Source organism: Panthera onca, chromosome B3 (genome assembly GCF_046562875.1).
Source record: "Panthera onca isolate mPanOnc1 chromosome B3, mPanOnc1 haplotype 2, whole genome shotgun sequence".
Classification (NCBI taxonomy): Eukaryota; Metazoa; Chordata; class Mammalia; order Carnivora; family Felidae; genus Panthera; species Panthera onca.
The window spans coordinates 60,399,090-60,425,906 of NC_138344.1; the positions used below are offsets into that span (position 1 = coordinate 60,399,090).

At 39.0% G+C, this 26,817-nt stretch overlaps 1 protein-coding gene across 8 annotated transcripts in view; it reads right to left on the bottom strand.

Annotated features, from left to right (window-relative positions):
• Positions 1–26,817, bottom strand: part of STARD9 (StAR related lipid transfer domain containing 9) — a 120,451-nt gene that overhangs the window by 38,928 nt on the left and 54,706 nt on the right. For 6 of the 8 annotated variants that reach the window (XR_013556265.2, XM_078448539.2, XM_078448544.2 and 3 more), the window contains exons 7-16: positions 26,576–26,688; positions 16,994–17,063; positions 15,289–15,361; positions 7,868–7,935; positions 6,598–6,695; positions 5,978–6,187; positions 5,698–5,795; positions 4,241–4,318; positions 3,734–3,805; positions 1,225–1,404 (exon numbers count right to left, since the gene is read on the bottom strand). Coding sequence is in view for 7 of the 8 variants with exons in the window: in XM_078448539.2 (XP_078304665.2) it covers positions 1,225–1,404; positions 3,734–3,805; positions 4,241–4,318; positions 5,698–5,795; positions 5,978–6,187; positions 6,598–6,695; positions 7,868–7,935; positions 15,289–15,361; positions 16,994–17,063; positions 26,576–26,688 (1,060 nt within the window). In the remaining variant the exon portion in view is untranslated. Of the gene's footprint in view, positions 1–1,224; positions 1,405–3,733; positions 3,806–4,240; positions 4,319–5,697; positions 5,796–5,977; positions 6,500–6,597; positions 6,696–7,867; positions 7,936–15,288; positions 15,362–16,993; positions 17,064–18,968; positions 19,108–26,575; positions 26,689–26,817 lie in introns of those variants that run through there. The other 2 variants (XM_078448540.2, XM_078448541.2) reach the window with 2 other exon arrangements.

Here is a 26,817-nt window from a genome sequence, read left to right on the forward strand (position 1 = left end):
CCAGGGATGAGAGCAGTGTTACATACCCCTCATAAACCCTGTTCCTTTCAAACGGCAGCTGGGGACAATTAGGAGAATGAAGACTGGATTTTCAGTGAGCGTAGGGATTTTGGCCACATACAGTATGTTCTGTCATCCACAGGGAATGTCCTTTTATAGGAGGACAAATACTTTTGATGAGGACAGGGTATGAATGACTACCATTGGGCACTACATCTCAAAATGCTTCATTTAGAAATGAGGACCTGCTTCCATGTGACAAAGAACCAGGTGATCCAGATCCTTCTTGGAAGGCAGGAGTTTGTTCCACTGTTCCAGATGGCTGCATGTTGTGCCCTGCCCTTCCCCACCCTGCTGGCCCACCAGCACTCTGGGGTCTTCCTCACGCTTTTTTTTTTTTTTTCTTTCTTTCTTTCTTTCTTTCTTTCTTTCTTTCTTTCTTTCTTTCTTTCTTTCTTTCTTTTTTATCTACTTAGAGCGTGCTGGGGAGGGACAGAGAGAGAGAGATATAGAGAATCACAAGCAGGTTCTGTGCTATCAGTGCAGAGCCCGTTGTGGAGCTCGAACCCACAAACCGCAAGATCATGACCCGAGCTGAAATCCAGAGTGGCATGCTCAACCAACCGAGCCACCCAGGTGCCACATCCCTCATGCTTTCTTTAAGCCATCTATATCTGCTTTCATTTGCCTCTCTTCTTTCCCTGGTAAACCTAGTAATGAGAAGCAGGAGGTTGAGGAGTGGGGAGATAGGAGAAGGAAACTGTTTCAGATCTTGAGTCCCTCTTTAGCCTCTGAAAGCTGTCTGTGAGCGGCTTGCATGTGCAGAGCTCAGGAGTGCTAACCGCTTTTCAAGGTTAGGATTTTACCTCCATGCCTGCACTTCCGTGCTTCAGGAAGCCAGAAAAGGAATACAAGCAGCATCATTCTTACTTTAAAATGATGAAATTAAATCACAGAGAACAAAAGTAAGTTATATAAGAGCAATAGTAGCAGCCAGAGAAAAACAAATAATTGTTCTGATTCCCAGTTTTCTGCTCTAATCATACAAAAGCAAACAAATCAATCACCCTTGGCTTGCTAGCCCATTTTCCAGAGGGCAAACCTGAACACAGCTCTGTGGCATCTGACTCAATTCGTAGATGCATAGCTACTGCATTTGGCTTCTCCCTCCTTGACTCTGGAGCCAGTGGCTCAGGGAAGGAGGCAATGAACCAGCCTGCTCACCTTCAGGTGATACAGCACGACTCCTGTGCTGAGTACATCATCCTCCAAGGCCATCAGGTGTGGCAGACTGGAGTCAATGACCACTCCAGCCCGCCTCCTGTTGATGTCCACTCTGTAATGCTCCAGGAGGGCCTTCCACTCATTCCACTTCCGGGTCCAGTCTTTAGTCAGCTGGTCTATCTGCAGAGACAGGAGGCAGTTTTAGACGCCCAACAGTCCACGGAGCAGACATAAGGTCAGAAGCCACCATGCTCTGATTCCTCATGGCATTCCTTCCTCACCTTCTTCACTGTTACTATTCAAAGCTCCACATAGGCCCTTGTACCTCCTATGTGAGCTGTTTCCAAAATTTCTTCAATAAGCAAGAGTTACTTTTATAAACTCCCTCAGTAAAGGGTATTCTTAAAGTTTTCTTCAACAAACATGTATTGTTTTTATAACTCGAAAAAATGCCATAAATGTTACTTTGTTTTATTATTTGACATGTTATTCATACATGTATGTTTACAACTCCCCTTTCCCCATCCTTCTTCTACGTGATCCATACTGGGAATCCTTTTATGACCTAACACTTCTTTCTCAAGGTGTAGAACCTCAAATCCGAATATAAGCTTGTATCAGGCTCAAAGATACACAAAGCATCAAGATCAATCTCCTCAGGTAGAAAGAAGATTATAAGAAACTGGTCTAAAAGAACATGTAATAACAACAATAAAATACTAAGGGCTTACTATATATCAGGAACAGAGTTTAAATATATATAATATAGCAAATTACAGGCCTTAAGCTAAGGCCATTTGGGGAACGTGAATGAACAGTGTTGAGTATAAGGTGCTTTTTTTTCTTCTTTTGGTGGAAATTAATGTCCAGGCAGAAAAGTTATCCTGGGAATGGAAGAACTGAGGAAGCCCAGGAAAAGGACCTGGATTCAGCTAAGTACTTTTCATAAACAGAGAATGTGAGAAAAAACCAAGTATGCCAAGTTTAGGTACAAGTGTTTTATGTACCCTAGAAATGTCATTTTTAACATTATAATCATTGAGTTGAAGTCTGCAAAGAGTGAAACTACCAGGTACTGCGAAGGGCTGGGTTGGATTAGGACCCGGCAGAGGTGAGCAGCAGTGCATGGTGGCTTACAGTTTAGCCAGCGTGGCTCAGCTAACCGGAAGTACCCCTTCTGGCTGGCTTTCGTCACCTACCCCTACAAAGCCTAAGGTCAGAAGGCCAGCAAGTGGCAGATTCGAGTCCAGGTCTGCCAGAATGTATAACGGAGTGATTTTGACTCTGTACTTCATCTCTTATATACACAGGGGTGGTATTTTCTGAACCAAAAATCAGAACATATATTTAAACACAGAATTTTTGAGAGATATCTGGATGCGTGATGTAGTCCTAAAGTTTAGTCTGGGTAACAAAATATTGACGTAGCCAGGATACTTTATAATGGATAAGGATGAGGCGACAGAATACCAGGAATTGGGACATTTGGTTGTGGTATCTAAATCGAACCTGTCACCAAACAATGCCTGCCATTTCTTCCTCACAAATGTCTCCAGGAATCACCATGTAACCTAACCTCCCCACATGTCTTGTCCTCACGTTCACAGGGTCGCAAAATCAGTCTCTTTCCTGGTTGGTCTCTCTGCTTCCAGTCTTCCCTCTCTTCAATTAGTCCTACATACAACTGTCATATTAAATGTCACCAATAGACTCCATTATTATGTCACCCAACCTGGTTCAAGAAGCCATGACTAATCCTGTGTATGTCAAATTCAAACCTCCTAAACTGGCCCTAACATCACCTCCACTACTCTCTTCCATGAGCACCTATTCTCGCCAGCTCAGTCTTCCTCACACTCTGTGCTTCCACGTGGCCTCCCACACCAGTTCATTCTTTTGGTTCTATGGCTTTTCTTATGTTATCCCACCCTCACCCAAAATGTCGTACCCCTTTCTCCCTATCTAACACAATCCACTGATCTTTCAAGGTCTAGTTCAACTTCTCTAGCTTCCAGCGTTGTGATGCCTGCACTGAAAATTCCAAGCCATACTGATTTCTTCCTTCCCTAAGCTCTTTTCATATAACTCGTATAGTTCATTTCATTTAACCATTCTCTAAGTGTGTTTCCAACTAGACTGCAAGCCAGTTGAGGGAAGGAACTTCTTTGTATCTCTGGAAGCATCATGCTGAGCACCTATTTGGTACTCAACGAATACATGTCAGTTAGTTGATTTTTTGACTGGAAAATATTTTTTTTTTCTAGGCTACTGTCCCTATCCAAAGGAAGTTATCATGAACCCCTAAGAGAACAAAACAAAGAAAGCCAGTCACCAGTCCCTAAGGCAAACACACTCCCCACTCAAGGCTCAATGGAGACAACTGTCTCTAAACTAGATAGAACCTCTCCGTCCTGAGGAGGGAGCAGTCTTGACTGAGGAATAATGGAAGGAGATGAGACCCACTACCAGGGTGATATAAACCATAAATGAGTCCACCCAACAAACCCACCTTCAATTCATTTTGGAGAACCAGCTCCTTCAGATTCTCATCCTTTTCCTCATTCAATGAACTGAAGTTTCTCTGCACAAAGAGAAAGATGTGCTTCATGGGTCTCACCCTTACTCTTATGAAGGAAAAGAAGGGCAGATTAAAAAAAAAAACGACCTTATCATTAAAATCAGAAACAAATCAGAAGCTTAAATATTGGGGATCAATTTGGTACAAAGAAGGAAAATTCAAAGAAATTCTTCTGGAGGGGCCCATTCTCTTAATCCTCTTACACACAGAATAACAGCCATTCAGGCAATTGCCCTTCGGACAGCAAAGATGATATATTGATGATGCCCACCCCATCCGAAACTACTCAGGTAATCAGAGTAATCTAAGTCCTGTCTTTGTTCCTGACTCTGTTCTACAAGTGTCACTTAAGTGAAAACACAAAATGCAGCAGAGCTCAGCTTCCATGCAGAAGAAAAGCAGGTTTTGTGTACAGAAAAGTTCCGATTGCCTGAATACCAGTTCGAAGCTCAACAGCATGGCTTTTAGTCTTCTGATCTCCTCCCTGAGTTCTCGGATCAGTTTTATATTGGCATCCTGAAACATAAAAAACTTGGTCACCACTGAATGATATCAGGCCTCAACCAGCTTTAAAATAAAACAGAGAATTAGTTCGGAAAAAGTGGTTTACTCCTTTGGAGTAACTTCTGAGGCAGTCTTCTCAAAGTATGATCCCAGAACCCTATCAACTTTATCTAAAAACTTGTTAGAAATGCAAATTCTGCCCCCCACCAACACCTACCAAATCAGAAACTCTTGAGGGCCAGGGCCCAGTTTAACCAACCCTCAAGGAGTTGATTCTGATAAAGTATGAGAATCAGTGTCCTTGAGCAGGAGGTTGACAGGTAACCCAAAAAGCAGCACAAATAGGTGGTAGATGCTGGCCTTCCTATAGTGTGACTGAATTTAGTACCTACTTAATTACATTGCCTTTTAAAACAGTTCATAAATGGGCTATAAAGGTCTAGCCACCAGTTTATGATTCCAGCCCTGAAACTTTTCACTGAAACTGCAAAGATAAGGAATTTTTCATTATTTTTAAAAAAAAATTTTTTTTAACGTTTATTTATTTTTGAGACAGAGAGAGACAGAGCATGAACGGGGGAGGGGCAGAGAGAGAGGGAGACACAGAATCAGAAGCAGGCTCCAGGCTCTGAGCCATCAGCCCAGAGCCCGACGCAGGGCTCGAACTCACGGACCGCGAGATCGTGACCTGAGCTGAAGTCGGACGCTTAACCGACTGCGCCACCCAGGCACCCCAGGAATTTTTCATTATTAATCAACTTTCAAAACTATTAAATTCCTTACAAGCCCCTTTTAGCCCGAAACAGAGAAATCACTGCAGTTTGCATAGAAAAGAAAGAAAACAGGGGTGCCTGGGTGGCTCAGTTGGTCAAGCGTCCAACTCCTGGTTTCAGCTCAGGTTATGAAACCTTGTGGTTTCATGGGGACAGTCCCCTTGTCAGGCTCCACAATGATAGTACAGAGCCTGCTTCGGATTCTCTGTCTCCCTCTCTATCCACCCCTCCACCACTTACACTGTCTCTGTCTCTCTCAAAATAAATAAACTTAAAAAAAAAAAAAAAAGAAAAAGAAAAGAAATAAAACAGAAGCATACATCAACATAAACTCAAAAGCAATAAACACAGAAACTTTTAAATGATCTCCCTTAAGGTGGCAGTGGTACACCAGGGATGGCCTCAGAGAAGTATCTAAAATAAACTATTCAAAAAGGCAAGTGAAATGGAGTCAGTAAAGATATGGGAGAAGGGTATGACTCTGAAACAAAGAATTTCACTCTTTATTTGGAGAAGGTCAGGCAAGTTGAGGTGACTGTAAGGAGAAAGAAATCAGTGAGAGAATAAAAGAACTTAATGTAAACAATACCAAACCAGGACTTCAAATAAAGGTCTCACCTCATTTACCCGAGGCTTGTTGACGATGTGTTTGGCATTAGATGCATATCTCAGTGTGCTCATGGTCTCACTGTAGCTAGTATGTGCAGGAGACACAGCTGAGGTAGAAGGAGAAAGTTAAAAATGATGCCAAGCCCTTCCGACCCAGCCTGTAACCACTTGCCTTACTGCTATCATCCATGCTGTATTATGAGACCCTTAATGAAGCAGGTGGTCATGGCCCCTTCTCTGAGGCAGAGTACCAGTCCCAACACAGAACCAGCTCCAGCATCCCACTCACTGGCAACCATGATAGTTTTGGAGTTGCCGCCAAGGCTGTCCTTCAGCAGCCAGGTCAACACGGAGTCCCGGTATGGGATATAAGACTGCCTCCGAGAGGGCCCCCCTCCACTGCTTGTCCCAGAAGGAGAGCTAGGGATCCCACTGTCACCACCATCACTGGCTGCACTGTTGAGGCTCTGGCAGCTGCTGAATGCTTGAGAATTCTGGGCTTTAAAGACAAAAAAATAATAAAAGTGGAGGGAAAAAGGAATCATGAAACACACGCAGTAAAACAATGGTTGGAGAACACAAATTTAAGTATCACACTTCCTAATCCCTCTCTGCATATGATAGGATGCTACAAGTTTGAACCCTGAATTAGACTTTGGACTCATGACATGGAGTATCTGGTCACATGATATTTCAGTCTCCTCTCTTTCTGAAACGAGAGGGATGGGAGGATGACCATAGTGTTCTCAATCACAGACAAGTATCAGTTTTTACGATATTCACCCAGAAGCTAAGTTTATAAAAAAAGGACCTTGTAAATGTCTATCCCAGCTTGACAAGATGAAAATATAGGAGTTATTTTCCAAAGTCTCCCTCCCACTCTGATGATCCAGTCTATCAGCAAAATACCTAAAGTGGAGATGACAATTCCCAGAGTCACAAGAGACTTGTTGATATTGGCTCCTTCAGTAATCCGGTCCTTACAGTAACTGGGATCTGCTCTTTCACTAAATAATCAATGAAAAGAAGAAGAAAAACAAACAGGAAGACACTGTCCTTATAATACTGCTGAAAGACACTATCCATTATGTTGTACATTATGTAAGAAGCCCACATGATAAATTCTTTTTAGAATTCAGTGCCCGAAAAAGTATTACCATCTTGTAACCAACTGGCATTCTTCCACTTCTCAGGCAATAGAAATCAAATAATTCATTACATTTTTATTTTGACTGCCAGAGCACTTTCAGCTAACTAATGCTCATTTACAGTAATGATATTAGCATAGATTTTTCATATACTCACATCTGCCCAATCTTTGTTTTAATTTCACCTATTAATGGCTTTATGGTATCTGGGTCGTTATCTGTCAATTGTTTTAAATTTCTTTTTTAAGTCAATGGGAAATATTGAAGATTCACACTTCCAGGTGCCTGATATAGTTTCTTTCAGAGAGCATTTCATTTTTTTCTCCCAAAATGCCAGAGTTGCAACTGACAGAGACAACACTTCATTTTTAAGGGAATGATGTACCATAGTAATAAATTAAGTTTTAAAATAAGAAAATTTGCTTTATCTCATCTCACACTTTTGTGTGTGACCACAGAAGAAAGATGACTTTCTTCTCTCTGAATATACGTGTGACTACAATCCATGCTTTCTTCTAATACTTAGAAGGTCGTATCTTCTCCTCTATGCCATGGTATTTTTATAAGCTTGCTTTCTTTTTTTTTCCAGTAATGATAGCTGCATGAAACCAATATTAAGTCAAAAAAAAAAAAGTATACTAAACCGGTTACTTCCACTTAGAGCAGTGGTTTTTCATCTTGACTATACACTAGAATCACCTGGGCAGCTTCAAAAACTACTGACATCTGCACTGCCTCTGGTGCCACTAATAATGCTATTTATTTGATCAGAGGTGAAACCCAGGCACTGAGAATTTTTAAAGGCCCCAGGTGATGTTAATAAGCAGCTAAGACTTAGAACCCCTGACATCGGAGATTTTGCAGACCCTAGAAAACTATAATTTCTTAACATGGCATTCAACAATTTGTTTCTTTTGTAATTTTCTCAGGATGACTGATATGTGGAAAAGGTGGAACAAGTTTATTCCCTGTAAAATGGGCAAGAACAAGGTCAAGGGATTAATTCCCCTTGGCTCTGAGATCCTAATTACCTGCCTGCTAGGTCCACAAGGTTGATCTTGCTAGCAATTTCAGAGGGGAGGTTGTTCTCCAGGATTGCCTAAGGGAGAAAGCACATTTAAAGCTTGTCATTTGGAAAAGTGTAGTATTTCCCCCTTAGACACCCTCCCTGAACAAGGTGATATTCTGGATTTTTAGCCAAATCACTCAAAAAATGTGTATATGAATGTGCTCTGAACCGGATGAGCTCTCAAAGTTTGATAAGTCAATCAGTAAGCTCTGGGTCCTTACTTCATTGAAAATAGAGCAGGACAAAAATTAAAAAAAAAAAAACAAAAACAAAAAAAGGAGGGGGGTGCCTGGGTGGCTCAGTCAGTTGAATGTCCGACTTCAGCTCAGGTCATGATCTTGCGGTTCACGGGTTTGAACCCTATGTTGGGCTCTGTGCTGACAGCTCAGAGCCTGGAGCCTGCTTTGGATTCTGTGTCTCCCTCTCGCTATGCCCTTCCCCTGCTTATGTTGTGTGTGTGTCTCTCAAAAATAAATAAACATTAAAAAATTTTTTTTAAAAAAGAAAATAGAGCAGGATTTCCACAGTGGGCAAATCCCCATGAGGTCCTCTGAGCACAATTTTCAGAGGTACCAGAAATTTTACTACAATTTAGCAGGCAAATGCTTGACTCCCCTCCTGGGGACTGACTCTCATCAGTAGAGATCCACAGCAGGTGTAGGGCCCCCAACTGGAGTCACAGCATGTTCACTTACTAGGGCAAGCACTCTACCTATGTTCTCAATTCAGGAGCCATCCAGCTCTCAAGAAAAAAACCTATTTTTCCTTTAAAAAAAAAATTAAGTGTAGGGTTTTGTTGTTTTATTTTAATGTTGTGCATCGATCACCAAAATCCAAGAGGGTTTTTTTTGGGTGGGGGGTGTTTTTCATTTTAGAGAGAGAGAGGGTGAGCACGTGTGAGCAGGGAAGAGGGGGAGAGGGGGAGGGAGAGAATCTTAAGTAGGCTTCACGCTCAGCATAGAGCCCGACACAGGGCTTGATCCCACAATACTGGGATCATAACCTGAATGGAAATCAAGAGTCAGACACTCAAACAGCTGAGTCACCCAGGTGCCCCAAAATCCAGTTTTAAAACATTTCCAATAACTCCCCAAGTTCCCCCAAGTCAGAACACAATCAATCTCCATTCCCATCCCTTTCCCCAGACAACCACTCACCAATTTTCTACATATAAATTTGTCTTCTCAGGGGCGCTGGGAGGCTCAGTCTGTTAACTGTCCAACTTCGGCTCAGGTCAAGATCACGTGGTTCATGGATCTGAGCCCCTCCTAGGGCTCTGTGCTGACAGCTCAGAGCCTGGAGCCTGCTTCTTCAGATTTTGTGTCTCCCTTTCTCTCTCCCCCTCCCCTGCTCACGCTCTCAAAAATAAACATTAAAAATTCTTAAATTTGTCTTCTCAGTGTATTTCATACAAATGGAATTATACAATGTCTGGCTTCTTTCACTGTGCATAACTATTTTGAGATTCATCCGTGTTGAGGTATGTATCAAGAGTTCATTCCTTTTTATTGCTGAGTAATATTCCATTGTGTGAATATATCAGGTTCAACTTATCCCTTCTTCACCTCTTGATTGACATTTGGATCATGTCCAGCTTTGAGCAATTACAAATAAAGCTGCTATGAATATTTGAGTCCAAGTCTTTGTACAAACATACAATTTCTTTTCTCTTGGGAAAAATAGCTAGGCATGGAATGGCTGGATCATATGGTAGATATATGTTTAAATTCTTTTCCAAAGTTGTACCATTTTATATTCCAACTGGTAATATAGTGGACAAGAACTTCAGCTCCTACATAGCAGGTCATGATTTAGTACAATCACTCTATTAAATTTAGGTATTTTAGGGATGCCTGGGTGACTCAGTCGGTTAAGCGTCCAACTTCGGCTCAGATCATGATCTCACAGTTTGTGAGTTCGAGCCCCACATTGGGCTCTGTGGAGCCTGGAGCCTGCTTCAGATTCTGTGTCTCCCCATCTCTCTGCCCCTCCCCAGCTCGCACTCTGTCTCTATCTCTCTCAAATATAAATAAACATTTAAAAATAAATAAATTTAGGTATTTTAAAAGGTGGATAGTGGTATCTCATTTAACTTTCACTCCCTTAATGATTAATGATGTCTGCATCTTTTCAAGGGCTTGATAACCATCTATATATTTTCTTTAGTGAAGTGCTGGCTTAAAATTTTTGCCCACTGTTGTAAGTTGTTTTCTTATTACACTGAGTTTAGATAGTTCTATATATATTATGGATACAAATCCTTTATCAGGTATGTTTTACAGATATATTTTTCCTATCTGTGGCTTTTTAAAAATTCTCTTAATAATGTCTTTCAAAGAAACGTTTTAAATTTTGACCAATTGCAAATTTCAATTTGTTCTTTTGTTCAATTTACCGAAAAACCCTTTGCCTAATCCAGTATCACGAAGGTTCTCCCAAGTTATTTTCAAATTTAATAGTTTCAGGCCTTACATTTATATCTATGGTTTAGTTGGAGTTAATTTCTGGATAAAGTGCAAGGTATGGATTACAGTTGTTTTCTTCTGGTTTTGGTGTGGGTTTTGTTTTGTTTTTTTGGTTTTGTAGGGGTTTGTTTTCTTTTTAACATATGGCTATCCAATTGTCCTACCACCATTTGTTGAAAAGATTACACATTCTCCACTGAATTGTCTTTGCCAAGTTTGTGAAAAGACAGTTGCCTGTACATAGATTTATTTTGGACTCCCTTCTATTCCATGGATCTATTTGTCTATCTTAATGTTAATGCCACACTGTCTTAGCCTTTTATTTTTACCTTAAAAATATTTTTATTAGGGTAAGTTCCAAACATATAGGACAGTAGAAAAACAGTATAATGAGTTCTCAGGTACCTGTCAACATATGGCCAGGCTCACTTTGCTTATATCCCCACTATTTCACCACCCACATTATTGTGAAGTCAATTCATCACTACAATTTCAACTGTAAATATTACAGTATGCATCTCTAAAAAACCCTTAAAAAACACAACCACAATACTATCGGTATACCTAGAACATTATCAACAATTTCTCAGAGCATCAAATATCTAGTCATTGTTCAAATTTCCTATTCAATTTTTTTTTAGTTTCTTTGAATCAGAATCCAACTAAAGTCCTACATATTATGATTAGTTGATGTATCATTTTTGTAAGGTAGAGAACATTAAATGTAAATGTGCCATAATTTGTTTTTCCAGTTTTATTGAGATATAATTGATATACATTGCATAAGTTTAAGATGTATAACATAATGATTTGATATATGAATATATTGCAAAATGATTACCACAATAAGTTTTGACATCCATTACTTCACACGATTATAATTTTTTTGTCCTTGTGATGTGAATTTTTAAGATCTCTTAGCAACTTTCAAATAATAATCTATCATTGTTAACTCTAGTCATAAAGTTGTACTTTACATCCCCAGAACTTATTTAACTTACAACTGCATACTTTAGCTTTATTCAATATATGGTTTATCCTGGAGAATGGTCTAGGTGCACTTGAAAATGTATTCTAGGGGCACCTGGCTGGCTCAGTCGGTGGAGCATCTGACTCTTGATCCCAGGGTTGGGAGTTTAAGCCCCACGTGGGCGTGGAGCTTACTTTAAAAGAAAGAAAGAAAATGTATTCTGTAGATGTTAAGTGTTAAATGTCAGGTCACGTTGGTTGATAATGTTGATCAAATCTATATCTTTGCCGATTTCTGCCAAGTTGTTCTACCAATTACTGAAAGTGGATTACTGAAATCTCCAACTACTGTAACTGAACTGTCTATTTCTATTTCTTCTTACATCTTAGAGCTCTACTGTTGAAAGCACATACATGTATAATTGTTATAACTTTTTTTTTTTAACATTTATTTATTTTTGAGAGGCAGAGAGAAACAGAGCACAAGTGGGGGAGGGGCAGAGAGAGAATGAGACACAGAATCCAAAGCAGGCTCCAGGCTCCAAAGAGCCCAATGCAGGGCTCCAACTCACAAACCATGAGTTCATGACCTGAGCCAAAGTCGGACCCTTAGCCAACTGAGCCACCCAGGTGCCCCTAATTTTACATCTTTTTGATGCACAGACCTTTTAACATTATGAAATGTCCCTTTCTGTCTATAGTATTTGTCTTAAAATTTATTTTTTGCCTGACATTAACATAGTACTGTAAGTCTCTTATGGTCACTATTTGCATGGTGTATATTTTTCTATCCCTTTACTTTCAACATACTTGTATCTTTGGATCTAAGGGCTGTTTCTTGTAGACAGCATATAGTTGAGTTCTGTTTTTATCCAATCTGACAATTTGTACTCTCATCCAATCACACTTAATGGAATTACTGATGTGTTCAAAACTATTCCTACTCTATTTATTTTCCAAATGTCTCATATATTTTTTACACTTCCGTTCTCTCTTCATTGCCTTTTCTGTGTTAAATAATTATTTTTAGTATGTCATTTTAATTTCTGATTTTTGGTTTTTTGTTTTTTAATTTTTTTTTAACGTTTATTTATTTTTGAGACAGAGAGAGACAGAGCATGAACAGGGGAGGAGCAGAGAGAGAGGGGACACAGAATCTGAAACAGGTTCCAGGCTCTGAGCTGTCAGCACAGAGCCCGACGCGGGGCTCAAACTCACAGACGGTGAGATCATGACCTGAGCCGAAGTCGGACGCTTAACCGACCAAGCCACCCAGGCGCCCCAAATTTCTGATTTTTGAATTACATTTTTTAGCTACTTTCTTAGTGATTGCTCTACAGATGACAACATGCATCACAACTTATCACAATCAACTTCAAAACAATACTAACTTCATTCCTATAAATATAGAAACTTTGCTTGAATAGATCTCCTTTTCCTTCCTATTCCTTTGTCCTATTAGTGTCAATATGTATGACAATGTATGTAATGTATAGTGATTATAATACAGCATTATAATTATTGTTTTATACAATCTTATTTTTAATAACATTAGGAGAAAAAATATATTTATGTAGCTTGTTATATTAACCTACATATTTCCTATTCTCAGCACTTTTCGTTTCTTCTTGTAGACTTAAGTTACTGACATTACTTTCTTTCAGCATGAAACATTTCATTTGGTTTTCTTGTAAGGTAGGCTTGCTAGCAATAAATTCTGGGTTTTTTTTTCTTTTTTATCTAGGAATGTTCTTATTTCATCTTAATTTTGGGAAGTTAGTTTTGCTGCATAGAGAATTCTTGGTTGACAGTTTTATTTCCTTTCAGTACTCTGTTTTCTGAGGTCCAATATTTCTGGTGAGAAGTTGTCCATTAATCATGTAATTGTTCTCTTATATATCCTGAGTCATTTTTCTCTAGCTGTATTCAAGATTTGCTTTTTGTCTTTCAATAATTTGACTATGATGTGTCTAGGTATGAATCTTTTTATATTTATTTTACTCAGAGATTTCAAAATACTTCTATCTGTACATTAATGATTTTCAACAAATATTGGAACTTTTGGCCACTATTTTTCAAATTTTTCTTATGCTTATTTTCTTGTGTCTTTCTGGGATCTCCATTACACTTATGTTAACACATTTGCTGTGGTCCAACAGGTCTTTGAGGCTCTGTGCTTTTTTCTTTAATCTTTTTACTCTCTTTTCTTCAAAATGTTTGGTTTCTACTTGTCTGTATGCAAGTTCAGTAATTCTTCTGCCATCTCATATCTACTTAAGTCCCACTAGTAAATTTTTTTGTTTCAGTTATTATACAGCTCAATTCTGGGACTCCCATTTTATACAACAATTTCTAGGATTTTATTGAAATTTTCTAGAGTCACTGGCATCATTAAACAATTTAACATCTGGAGCACTTAGAATCAATTTCTACTGACTGTTACTGTTTGTTTGTTTGTTTGTTTGTTTTTCCCCCCATGGCCATGAGTTGTAGTTTCTTACTTGCTTTTGCATGTCTAATATTTTTGGTCGAATACTAGCCATTTTAGATAACATACTGTAACAACTCTGAATTCTGTTATTTTTTTTCCCCTTGAAAGTGGCAGTGGTTGTTGGGTTTCTCTCGTAACTTGCCTAGGCTAAAAATCTCTAAAATCTGCCTCCCCAGCAATATATAGCCAAAGAATTCTCTGTTCAGTTTTTTTCTTTAGTTGTTTTTACCTCTAAGCTTGGCCTTTTGGGGGCCACTCTGTGTCTACATAGCTAAGTATTCAACAAAAGACAGGTCATAAATTATAATCAAACATCTTGAGCCAATAAAATCTCTATTCTCTGTTAATGGATCTATGTGTGGGCTGGGGAATGCATTAAAAGTTCAGTTTTAGGTTTAGGTTCTGTTCAATACAGGATATGTGAAGATCTTATCAAGTCTGCTATGGCTGCATCATCTTCCAGAACTTCCTGTTAAATCCCCAGATAATTTTCCAGTTCATTTCTTGCGTGAAACAGACTCACAACCTCAGTCTTAAGGGAGCTATTGATCTCCTGTTCCTTGCCATCAATAGCACCACTCTAACTTGAAAAAGGTCCAAATCATGTGAACTCCTCTAGCAGCGGTAGCAACAAAGGTGCTGGCTTTCATGGCCTTCTGTTCCCTCACTCAACTACCTCATTAACAGAGACAGGTAGGGATAGTAACAGCCTAAGGCAACACACCACAGGTTTGTACTATTCTTACCTGCAATTTGGTAGTTTTCTTAAACAAATGTGTGGTTTATTATATGACTCTGGTCTATTTTTAGAGAGGAGAAATGGTTATTTTGACAGTTTTGATGAGGTTTATAGTTGCTTTTGAGGGATAGGATTTGTTGATCTCTTTACTCCATCATAATAGAAGTAAATCTTCAACCTTTTCATTTTAACACTTATATTTATTTCAGTCTCGCTCCTTGTTTTATCTTTTTAATGTTTATTTATTTATTTTGAGAGAGAGAGAGTACATGGAAGAGAGAGCTGGGAGGGGAAGAGAGAGGATCTCAGGCAGGCTCTGTGCTGCCAGTGCAGAGCCCAACATGGGGCTCGATCCCACAAACCATGGGATCATGACCTAAGCCAACATCAAGAGTTGGACACTTAACCAACTGAACCGCCTAGGTGCCCCTTGCTTGTTTTAAATGCTCATATTGATCACATAGATGTAAAAGTGCTTTGAAATGTTAAAAGTAAATATAAGTTGAAGATATTTTGATTAGTTTTTATGAAACTGCCTCCACCCTTTCTGGTGTAGAGCTTAGGAGATTGTATGTAGGTCCTCCTTGTGACATTAGATCACAGTAAAGGACCTGTAAATGGAAAGGTAAGAAGAAAGGAAAAGAAGTAAGAAAAGACAAGAAAGCCGTCAAAAGGGCCTGAGAAAGGAAGAGATCTAAGCAAATAAAGGGGTAACCAACCTGTGTATAGTAGATAGTGAAGATGGCATGGGATCTGCTACTGGCTTCATGAACATGAGTGGCTGCTGTGATTCTGTGTACATAAAGGAAGACAATTAGGATAGGTATTGTTTACGCACGGTGGATCCTTAAGAATCCAAGGGGAACACAAGAAGTGTTAGTGTCGAGGTTCACAGGTGAGAATCACAAAACATCCATATTTAGTCCAGTTTAGTTAGGAGAGTGGTCCAAAGATGGCAGAAGCAGCATTCTAGGTATGGATATCTGAGAATAAAAGGCAGTGTAGCATCATATTAAACCACATTAGGACATTTTTAAGCAAAAGCAGCAAAAATCAGAGTTGAAAAGGGGAATACTAGAGTGTCGCCAACCTGGAAGAATATCCCCAAAATAGACCCATTTAAAGAAAACAAGAGGAAATAGAGAGCTTGTCGGAGAAGCCTCAAAGAAAAAGTAAAACGTGATTAAACACTAAATATTAATGTTGTAGTGTCAGAAAGGGATTTGAAATGAGATCCTGAATTATGTCAAAGTCATACTTAAGCAAGGTGGAATGCATAACCTCCTTTAGAATTCATTGAAATATTAATCCTTAAAGTCAGAAGAGTCTTCCCTTCATCTAAATCTAAGTCAATCATGTTTCAGTTTAAGACCATCTTACTGACTTCTGTTCTCAGAGGAGCTGGAGAATGGAAGAAGAGTCAAACTCCAAAGACAGGTGTCATGATTCAAGGATAAAGAGGAAAAAGTGAAGCCTGACACTTAAAAATCAAGGAACACAGGGTATCCTGAAGACCAGAGTCAAGGTCCTCCAGGATAGTTCCATGAAACCTAAAGAGTAGAATGTCAAACTTAAAGTTCTTCTTTTGGGGCCCCTGAGTGGCTCAGTCAGGTGAGCATCTGACTTCGGCTCAAGTCATGATCTCAGGGTTTGTGAGTTCAAGCCCCATATCGTGCTCGCAGCTGTGAGCACACAGCCTGCTTCGGATCCTCTGTCCTCCTCTCTCTGCCCCTCCCCTGCTTGCATGCTCTCAAAAATGAGTAAAACATTTAAAAATTAAAAAATAAAGTTATTCTTTTATGGTCAATTAACTTGGACATGCTATTAATAGGGTAAATAGGAGACTAAATCCCAACATTTTTCCCAGGTAAAAAAGTCTGTTCTTTCAGGCATATACTAGTAACAGTCTCAGTATTTCCTAGTAACCAACAATATGGAATGTTATCTTACAATAGCTTTTAGGAGAGTCTACAGCACTTATTCATAGCAGATTCAAAACAGTCTTTTTTTAGGTATCCTTTACAAATATATCAAACTAGAAGAAAAGTGGTTTTCTGAAACATTTTAAACTATACTGGTTCTTATCTCTATCAAGCCTACAGAAAGAACAATGCAGGCAAGAATCTTTCTTTAGTCAAAATAGCAAAAGTTGTGTATTATAAGACAAAGCACAGAGTAACTCTGGGCTTACTGCCTAATATTATTATATCCAGAACAAACTCCAGCCTATCTACTAGTGAGAAATGCATGAAATCTTAGCTACTGCCCCTTCCGCTGGGTACATTACTGTTCTGAGAAAGGTCTCCTGATTGTGAATGTGGGAAGCTACAGAGAGAAGTATAATCATATACTCCAAAAGGGAGATGAGAACACAGGAAAGAAGAATGAGGCTGAAAGAAGGACAGCAACAAATAAACCTGTTACCTGTTTGCTATTCCCTCCTCCAAGAGTTGAATTACTTGCTTATAGTTGGTAACTACATGTTGAGATAAACCTATCAGATTTGTGAGGGAGGAAAAAGCAAAATAAATAAAATGTTTGATAAAGTTTAACTTCTTCCTGTAGGTCATTAACTTTACCCTATTTTATATAATTTGATAGACAAGAATAAGAGACCTTGACTAAATTCATTAAGATAATAAATTAAATCCACAAATATTTATTGGAAGCCTATTGTCAGGCATTATGATAGGCTCTGGAACCACAGATCTCTGCCCTCACAGAAAATATAGTCTAGAATTCATACAGTGGTTCTGCTAACAACAACAAAAACAACAGCAATTCCTTACAATTTAGCTACATAGAGTATGAGAAAAGATTTTATATTCCCTCACATTTGGCCCTCACAAAATTTCTGAGGTAAACAGATGCTATGTGCCCCACCAGACGGCAGACTCAATTTGGCATGCAAAACATACAGTACACATGTCCCTATGCAAACACAGTTTACAAGCGTAAGAAGTTATACTATACAAAACCATATGGCCAAATGCCATAGGAGTAGAAGAGATAATAAATGCTAAGGCAATCAGAGGAGTGGCCAGGGCAGGCTCCATGAAGGAATTGAGACTTGAATTTAGTCACAGAATAGGTAGGCTTTAGATAGGTAAAGAGGAGCTTAAGGATATGAAAGCAAGTCTTTATGGGTCATTAGTGACCAAATCAAAAAGTGCCTTCACAACTGAGTCAGAGATTCAGGAAAAAAGTAACTTCACTGGCTCATTGCTGAATACAATTAGGCTACAAATTAGCAAAGCAATTTCAACACTGCCTGGATTTCTTTATTTTAAGAAATTATTGGTAAAGCCACAATGAGATATCACCTCACACGTGTCAGAATGGCTAAAATCAAAAACAGAAGAAACAACAAGTGTTGGCAAGGACATGGAGAAGAAGGAACCCTCGTGCACTGTTGGTAGGAATGTAAACTGGTGTGGCCGCTATGGAAAACAGTGTGGAGGTTCCTCAAAAAATTAAAAATAGAACTACCATATGGCCCAATAATTCCACTATTTACTCAAAGAATACAAAAATTCTTTTTTTTTTTAATTTTTTTAATGTTTCTTTATTTGGAGAGAGAGAGAGCGAGCGAGCGAGCGCATGATCAGAGGAGGGGCAGAGAGAGAGGGAGACACAGAATCCGAAGCAGGCTCCAGGCTCTGAGCTGTCAGCACAGAGCCTGATGTGGGGCTCAAACTCACCAAATGTGAGATCATGACCTGAGTAGGAATCAGATACTCAACCGACTGAGTGACTCAGGGGCCCCAAGAACACAAAAATTCTAATTTGAAAAGATATATGCACCTCTGTGTATTGCATTATTTACAATAGCCAAAATATGGAAGCAGCCCAGGGTCCATCGATAGACGAATGGATAAAGGAATTGTGGTATAAGGGCACCTGGGTGACTCAGTCAGTGGGCATCCTACTCTTGATTTCACCTCAGGTTATGAACATGGAGTTGTGGGATCAAGCCCCAAGTTGGGCTCCACACTGAGCATACAGCCTGTTTGGGATTCTCTTCCTCCCTCCCTTTGCCCCTCTCCCCTGCTTGTTTTCTCTCTCTCAAAAAAACAAACAAACAGAAATTGTGGTGTATATATATATATATATATATACAATGGAATATTGCTCAGCCATAAAAAAAAGAATGAAATCTTGGGGTGCCTGTGCGGCTCAGTTGGTTGAGCATCCGACTTCAGCTCAGGTCATGATCTCGCAGATCATGAGTTCAAGCCCTGGGTCGGGCTCTGTGCTAACAGCTCAGAGCTTGGAGTCGGCTTTGGATTCTGTGTCTCCCTCTCTCTCTGCCTCTTCTGCTCATGTTCGCTCGCTCTCTCTCTCTCTCTCTCTCTCAAAAATAAATAAACATTAAAAGAATTTTTTTAAAGAATGAAACCTTGTGGGGCGCCTGGGTGGCCTGGGCGTCCGACTTCGGCTCGGGTCATGATCTCTCAGTCCGTGGGTTCGAGCCCCACATCGGGCTCTGTGCTCAGAGCCTGGAGCCTGTTTCGGATTCTGTGTCTCCCTCTCTCTGTGCCCCTCCCCTGTTCATGCTCTGTCTCTGTCTCAAAAATAATTAAACGTTAAAAAAAAAAATTAAAAAAAAAAAAAGAATGAAACCTTGCAACAATGTAGATGAAGCTAAGAAGTATAATGCTCAGTGAAATAAGAAATAAAGACAAACACCATATGATTTCACTCATATGTGGAATTTAAGAAACAAAACAAAAGAACAAAGGGGAAAAAAAGAGACAAACAAAAAAACAGACTCTTAAACTATAGAGAACAAACTGATGGTTATCAGAGGGGAGGTGGTTGGGGAGATGGGTGAAATAGGTGATGGAGATTGTAAGTACCCTTATCATGATGAGCCCTGGGTGATGTATGGAATTGCTGGATCATTATATAGTACACATGAAACTAATATAACACTGTATGTTAACTATACTGGATATAAACTAAAATTTAAAAAATAAGATTTTTTAATGAAATAAAATAATAAATAAAAAAGAAATTATTATTATTTAGATGTTATAATTAGTTTTATGGTTATGTTTTTTTTTTAATCTTTATCTTTTAGGGCTACATACTAAAATATTATAGATGAATTGATGTGACATACACAATTTGCCTTAAAACAACACAGAATGAGGGAAAGTAGACAGGAATATAGGTACAGCAAAACTGGCCAGGGGTTAATGATTATTGTAACTGGGTGATGAATACATGGGGGTTCATTATATTAGCCTATTTTTGTGTGTGTTCAAAATTCTCTCTAATAAAAAGTTTTAAAAATTGTGGTAATGGTAAGTGAGATAACACAAATCAATCCTTCCAGTACAGACTATTAGAAAAATCTGGACAAGTAATATTAAAGACATACGTATTGAGGCACAGAGGGATACCCAGATATTAAAAATTTTCTGGCCATATACTGGGCGAAGATGGAAGCCCAGAGAAAAGAGGCCAGCATCTGGGGACACTTTTCCTCTGAGGTCAGTTGCCAGATCTTGAGGGGATATGACTCAGAGCAGTTCCCTTGACAACCTCACTGGTCTAGAGAAACCCAGACTGCAGTCCAGATCCCACCCACAGTTGCCCTATAGAACACCACTTGAGCTGGAAACCCAAAGGGCTAACACACAGGAATAAAAGAGTTAGAAGTACATAGCCTTTGAAGGGTTTGCAACGCAGCTTTGAACGTTGCCAAAACTTAAATTGGACTGAGGTGATTCTGGATCACTAGCATATGCAGAAACCTGGACAAATAAAGAGAAGTCTTCTGCATAGAAAGATACCATTGTCCTACACCTTCAAATTATTTCTAGAAAAAAATTTAGCCAACACTATCTGGCACAAAATTGTAACAAACCAAACATCCAAGTAGATCTGGCAATAAATAAATGAAAACCAGCAAAAATAATAGGCAATATAAAAGAATTATTCACCATGATCTAGTGGGATTCATTCCTGGGCTGTGGGGCTGGTTCAACATTCGCAGATCAATCAATGTGATACATCACATTAGTAAAAGAAAAGATAAGAATCATATGATCCTGTCAATCGATGCAGAAAAAGCATTTGACAAAATTCAGCATCGTTTCTTAATAAAAACCCTCGAGAAAGTCGGGATAGAAGGAACATACTTAAATATCATAAAAGCCATTTATGAAAAGCCCACAGCTAATATCATCCAATATGGGGAAAAACTGAGAGCTTTCCCCCTGAGGGAAACACGACAGGGATGTCCACTCTCACCGTCGTTGTTAAACATAGTGTTGGAAGTTCTAACATCAGCAATCAGACAACAAAAGGAAATCAAAGGCATCAAAATTGGCAAAGATCAAGTCAAGCTTTCACTTTTTGCAGATGACATACTACTACATGGAAAACCCAATAGACTCCACCAAGTCTGCTAGAACTGATACATAAATTCAGCAAAGTCGCAGGAAACAAAATTAATGTACAGAAATCAGCTGCATTCTTATACACTAATAATGAAGCAACAGAAAGACAAATAAAGAAACTGATCCCATTCACAATTGCACCAAGAAGCATAAAATACCTAGGAATAAACCTAACCAAAGATGTAAAAGATCTGTATGCTGAAAACTATAGAAAGCTTATGAAAGAAATTGAAGATACAAAGAAATGGAAAAACATTCTATGCTCATGGACTGGAAGAATAAATATTGTTAAAATGTCACTACTACCCAAAGGTATCTACACATTCAATGCAATCCCAATCAAACTAGCACCAGCATTCTTCTCGAAGCAGAAGCAATCCTAAAATTTGTATAGAACCACAAAAGACCCCAAATGGCCAAATTAATATTGAAGAAGACCAAAGCAGGAGGCATCACAATCCCAGACTTTAGCCTCTACTACAAAGCTGTAATCATCAAGACAGCATGGTATTGGCATAAAAGAATTTTTTTAAATAAAAATTTTAAAAAATAATAATAGGCAATATAAATGCAAGAAAAATTCAGACCTTGGGGTTATGGTAACTTTAAAGTAACTCTGCTTACTATTTTCAAGGAACTAAAAGCAAGATTATAAAACTTCACAGAAAACTGGAAATTGTAATGAAAGGATCAAATGGAGATTTGGGAAATAAAAAGTACTACAGTGAAAATAAGAATTCAATATCTAAGCTTAATAGCAGGTTAGATACAACTGAAAAAAAAAGTGAGTAGAAACATAGGTCAGAATCATATATACCCAAAATAAAGCACAGAAAGACAAAATATAAAAAATATAGACAAGAGGGTAAAAATCATAGCACAGATAAGGAAATGGTCTAACATACCTGTAAGTGGAGTTATAGAAGGAAAAGAGTGGAAAAAAAGCAATATTAGAATAAATAACGACTAAAAAATATCCACAACTGATAAAGGGTCATTAAACAGCAGACTCAAGAAGCCCAGCATGTGCACGAGGTGGACACCCACATGAGAAAGAGGACAGCAATGGCAAGGAGACAGATCACATGTAGGAAGGTAGATCAAAGAAGTATCTCCCCTGTTAGATAAAGGAATTACAAATATGAAAAGAGAGAAATCCAGAACGAACTGTGCTGTGTTGGACTGCAATTAAAGGTACTGGTGTGAACACAGATTACTTAGCTCTGTCCACTCAGAGGGACATTTGGGCATACATAGCACCCAGACCCTAGCTTCTAAATATTCTTCTCCACTAAAAAGGAACAGGACTCCTGGGAGAAATGGCTGATTCCAAGACTGAGGCAAAGAAAGTAGATGGGCCTGGAATATCTCTGTGCTAGAAAACAAGGAGATGCTCAAAAAAATAACAGTGATGTGTCAAAATGTCACAGAAGCGTACTCAAAGAGGATTCCTGAGTGCATCAAAATAAAAAAAATCACAGTAAAAGAAGATAACCCATTGGATAAAATAGGAAACCATGAATCTAAACTGAAATAAATAAATTGAAAGTTAGATGACGATGGGATATGTACATGATTTCACAGTACTGCCCCACAAATACTTGTTGATCACAAAAGGAAAATAGCAATTTCAGAGTGAAAAAGGCTGGCAGATATCACCTTAAATATCATAAGTAATGGGGCACATTAAAACTGTATACTACTTGATGGCTGTCAAAGTTCATGAAAGTTAAAGAGAGACCAAGGAAACTTTCCAGACTAAAGAGTCCCAGAGAGACAAACTAAATGCAATCTGTGATTCTCAAATGGGCAATTATCAGGATAGTTAGGGAAACTTAAATGGGTTTTCATGATTAGATGGTAGTAACATGCCAAAGTTAATCTCCTGATTTCGGTCGTTGTGCTGTGATTATACAGGAGAACATTCCTATTTGGAGGAATGGAGGGAAAATACCCTAAAATAATCAGGGGAGATGGGTCATTAGGTTCGCAATTCACTCTCAAATGGTTCAAGAAAAAAAGTTCTTTACACTGTACTTGCAACTTTATAAAAAGTTTAATTTGTTTCAAAGTTAAAAAACAAAAAATTTAGGAGTGCCTGGGTGGCTCATTCGGTTTCAGCTCAGGTCATGGTCTTATGGTTCGTGGGTTCAAGTCCCAAATTGGGCTCTGTGCTGGCGGATCACAGCCTGCTTGGGATTCATTCTCTCTCTTTCTCTCTCTCTCTCTCTCTCTCTCTCTCTCTCTCTCCCTCTCTCCCTCTCCCTCTGCCCCCCCCCCCCCGTTCATGCTCTCTCTCCCTCTCAAAAAATAAAAAATAAAAAAAACTCTTGTAAAACTTTTAGAAAAAAAAGAGAATTCCCTTAATCTGCTATGGCAATGTTTCTCAAAGCTGGTCCAAAGACTGGGGCCAGTTCTCAAATTGTTACTAGTATGTAATGAGATAGAAACAGAAATGAGAAAAAAAAAAAAAAAAAAGAAACAGAAATGAGAGTTTTAAGAACTTTTATAACAATATGACAAGTGATTTTATATCTTTTGAATTGGTAAAAAGAATTTGAGCTTATATTCAAGATGTCTTTCTCATTTTTCTAGTAATTCATCTTTTTTTTTAAGATTTTATTTTTAATCTCTACACCCAAGGTGGGGCTCAAACTCACAGCCCCAAGATCAAGAGTTGCATCCTCCTCCAACTGAGCTAGCCAGGCACCCCTAATTCATCTTTACTTTATCAAGGTTTTGGTTTGCCATAGATTGGAAATTTTTTTAAAAAACCTGGTCCTATATTTTTGCTATATTTTTATAAGTATGTGATAAATAATATTTATTAAAAACAAACACTATTGCAAATATCATACCTAATGGTAAAATGTTGAAGCTTTCCTCTGGGGACAAGATTAAAAACTGCTAGCACTTTAATTTAATATGGTACCAGAGGTCCTGGTAAGTGCAGAAAGGCAAGGGGAAAAAAGGTTTAAGAATTAAATTTTTTTAAAAAAAGAATTAAAAAGAAAAAAAACAAACATGTAGATTGAACACATAGAATATTAAAAAAAATTTTTTTTCAGAAACCCAATTACCTACCTCCAACACCTTCTACTTTGCACCTTATCCCTTTATGTTAAGATAAAGGCCAAGGCAAAAACATAATACTGTCCTTTTCTCACTTAGATAATACTTCAGACCCTATAACCACTAGCCTCTGATGTGTGCTTTGGGCAGAACTTTGTACGTTTCAGATTTGAACTTACTCTGTCATCTAATTAATAAACTTTTTAATGGAAGGTAATGGGCTACCCCCTTCCTTTCCTTTGATTTAGACAACTCTCAAGTTTCAGCTCACAATTCTGAACTAGAAGTGTAAGTTCTTATATTTTCATATTTCCTATGGCACCCTGAATAGTATAGGCATCTAGTAGGTACTCAATAAATTCCCAGAGAATTGGTTTCAAAGCAGAAACCACTTTCCACTTTGGAATCACATTCACAGAATGTATGAGCCCAAAGATGGAGGTACACAGACACGTATATAGGCAGGCAGGTAGGCAGATAATGTAAATAAATGAAGAAAGCAAATGTTTAAAAAACTAAAAGTAAAAAGTTTGCTGTAATGCCATCAGAGAGTAGTAAGGGGAATAATAATTCAGTGTGACTATTCAGAGTCTTAGCTTCCAAGGCTGGTTCTGTACAACTTAAGTTCAAGGCTCCTTCATTGAGAAATGGGAGGAATGTTGACCTTTATTTGTCATGATTTGAGAAAATGCCAATCAACTTTAAGAAACATGTAACCCAAAGGAGGGGCGCCTGGGTGGCTCAGTCGGTTAAGCATCCAACTTCGGCTCGGGTCATGATCTCACGGTCCGTGAGTTCAAACCCCGCATCGGGCTCTGTGCTGACAGCTCAGAGCCTGGAGTCTGTTTCAGATTCTGTGTCTCCCTCTCTCTCTGCCCCTAACCCGTTCATGCTCTGTCTCTCTCTGTCTCAAAAATAAACGTTAAAAAAAAAAAAATTAAAAAAAAAAAAAAAAAAAGAAACATGTAACCCAAAGGAGCTAAGAGACTTTTTGCTGGGTTAGAATTATTTCCTACCAACCATCCCCCCTCCCCCTGAGGGTTCACTCCATGAAGGTATCCAAAAGAGCCCTGAGATTTCAGTCCAGTTCCTGTCACTGACCTTGGGTATATGACCCAAGCTGAATGACTATGCATAAGTTCCTACCTTCTCCGGGTTTCAGGTGCAATGCCAATCAAAGAATCTATGATCACAGGTCTCCCTGATGTACAGGATTCTGTCCCACTCATCTCCTCCTATTCTAGGCAATGTTCCCAGTTCCAACCATGCCCCAGTGAGCTGTGTGATTTGGGAATATCCCCTAGCTTCTTGTAGCTTCATTTTAGCCTTTGTGCAATGGGAACACCTGGACTGTGTCTGAGGTTTCCTCTACTTCCCCACCACACACACACACACACACACACACACACACACACACATTAAAATAAAACACAAAGGTGAGAAACTGTGACACTACTGCATCAACTCCTGGTCTGCCCTCAAAGTATTGTTTTACACAGAAATACATATCCACACAGTTTTACAGAGTAAACTCCACTGGCTCTTGGGAAAGCAAATGGCATTTTTGTTGTTTCCAGGCTGCTGTTTATGATGGAACATTTGGGAAAAGACAAAGGTAGCAGAATCAGTGACTGGTACACCTCCACCGGTCATGCCCTGGTCAAAGAAGAGACCAACTCTTGATGTCTGATATAACTCTCTTTTGTCAGGAATTAAATTAGCATATCTCTGAAGGAATAGGAGCATAGAATTTGAGTGTTATTTTTTTATAGCGGCCTGAAAGGGTAAAAACTTCCTCCACAAAAGAACACAACTGTTTCTACTTAATATTAAGACCTAGCCTAATGGAATAAGACAAATGGTACCAAACACCAAGTATCAGCACTCAATGAGGAAGCAGTTCTGACCCATGCTATGTGTGACATCTCCTCATTTCCCTATCACCACCAGTGGAAGACAAAGTACTCAGAAAAGGAGAATGCCTGACCTGGGAGTCAGTCCAGGCCCTGCTGGACCTGGCACCACAGACCCAACCTTATACCATGCCACTTTCCCTCTCATCCACCATGCTTTAGACATATCGGTCTCCTTGTAATCACCCAGCCCTTCTCTCAGGGCTTTTGCTCACAGTGCTCCTTCTACCTGAGTCACTCTTCCCCTTGCTACACCATTCTTCACATGACTGGCTTCTGAATCTCCTCACATAAGTGTTTCCTGACCACGCTATGCAGATGGACTGCCTACACTGCCCAATGCTCTTTTCCATCATGACATCTATTTATTTTTTATTAGCTTTTTATCACTACTTTAATTGTTTGTTTTCTGCCTGAGCCCCCACAAGATTGTAAGCCTGCCTCTGAGGGCAGGATTGTCTTTTTTGTTTATTGCTATATATCCAGCATCTAGTACAGCAGGTGGCACATAGTAAGTATTCACTATACATCTGTTATATGAATCAGTGACCATTAGGAAAGCTTCTCAGAATTCAGTTTGGTCTCAGACTTCCAGGACCACAGTGGCTCACCTTGTACATAGGGCCCCATCTCTGGGTGCTCCCTGACCCGCAGACTGTAGGACTTTTTTTGATCAGATTGCTTCAGCAGATCCCGCACTCGTTCATTATAGATTTCCAGAAAACTAAAGACATGTAGAACAAGGCACGTAATTACATTTTGAAAAATGGGGACATCTTTTCAAAATTACATTGTGAAAAAAAGGCAACATATTAGATTTGGAAAAAAGTAGGGGAAACACTAAGCCAAGAAT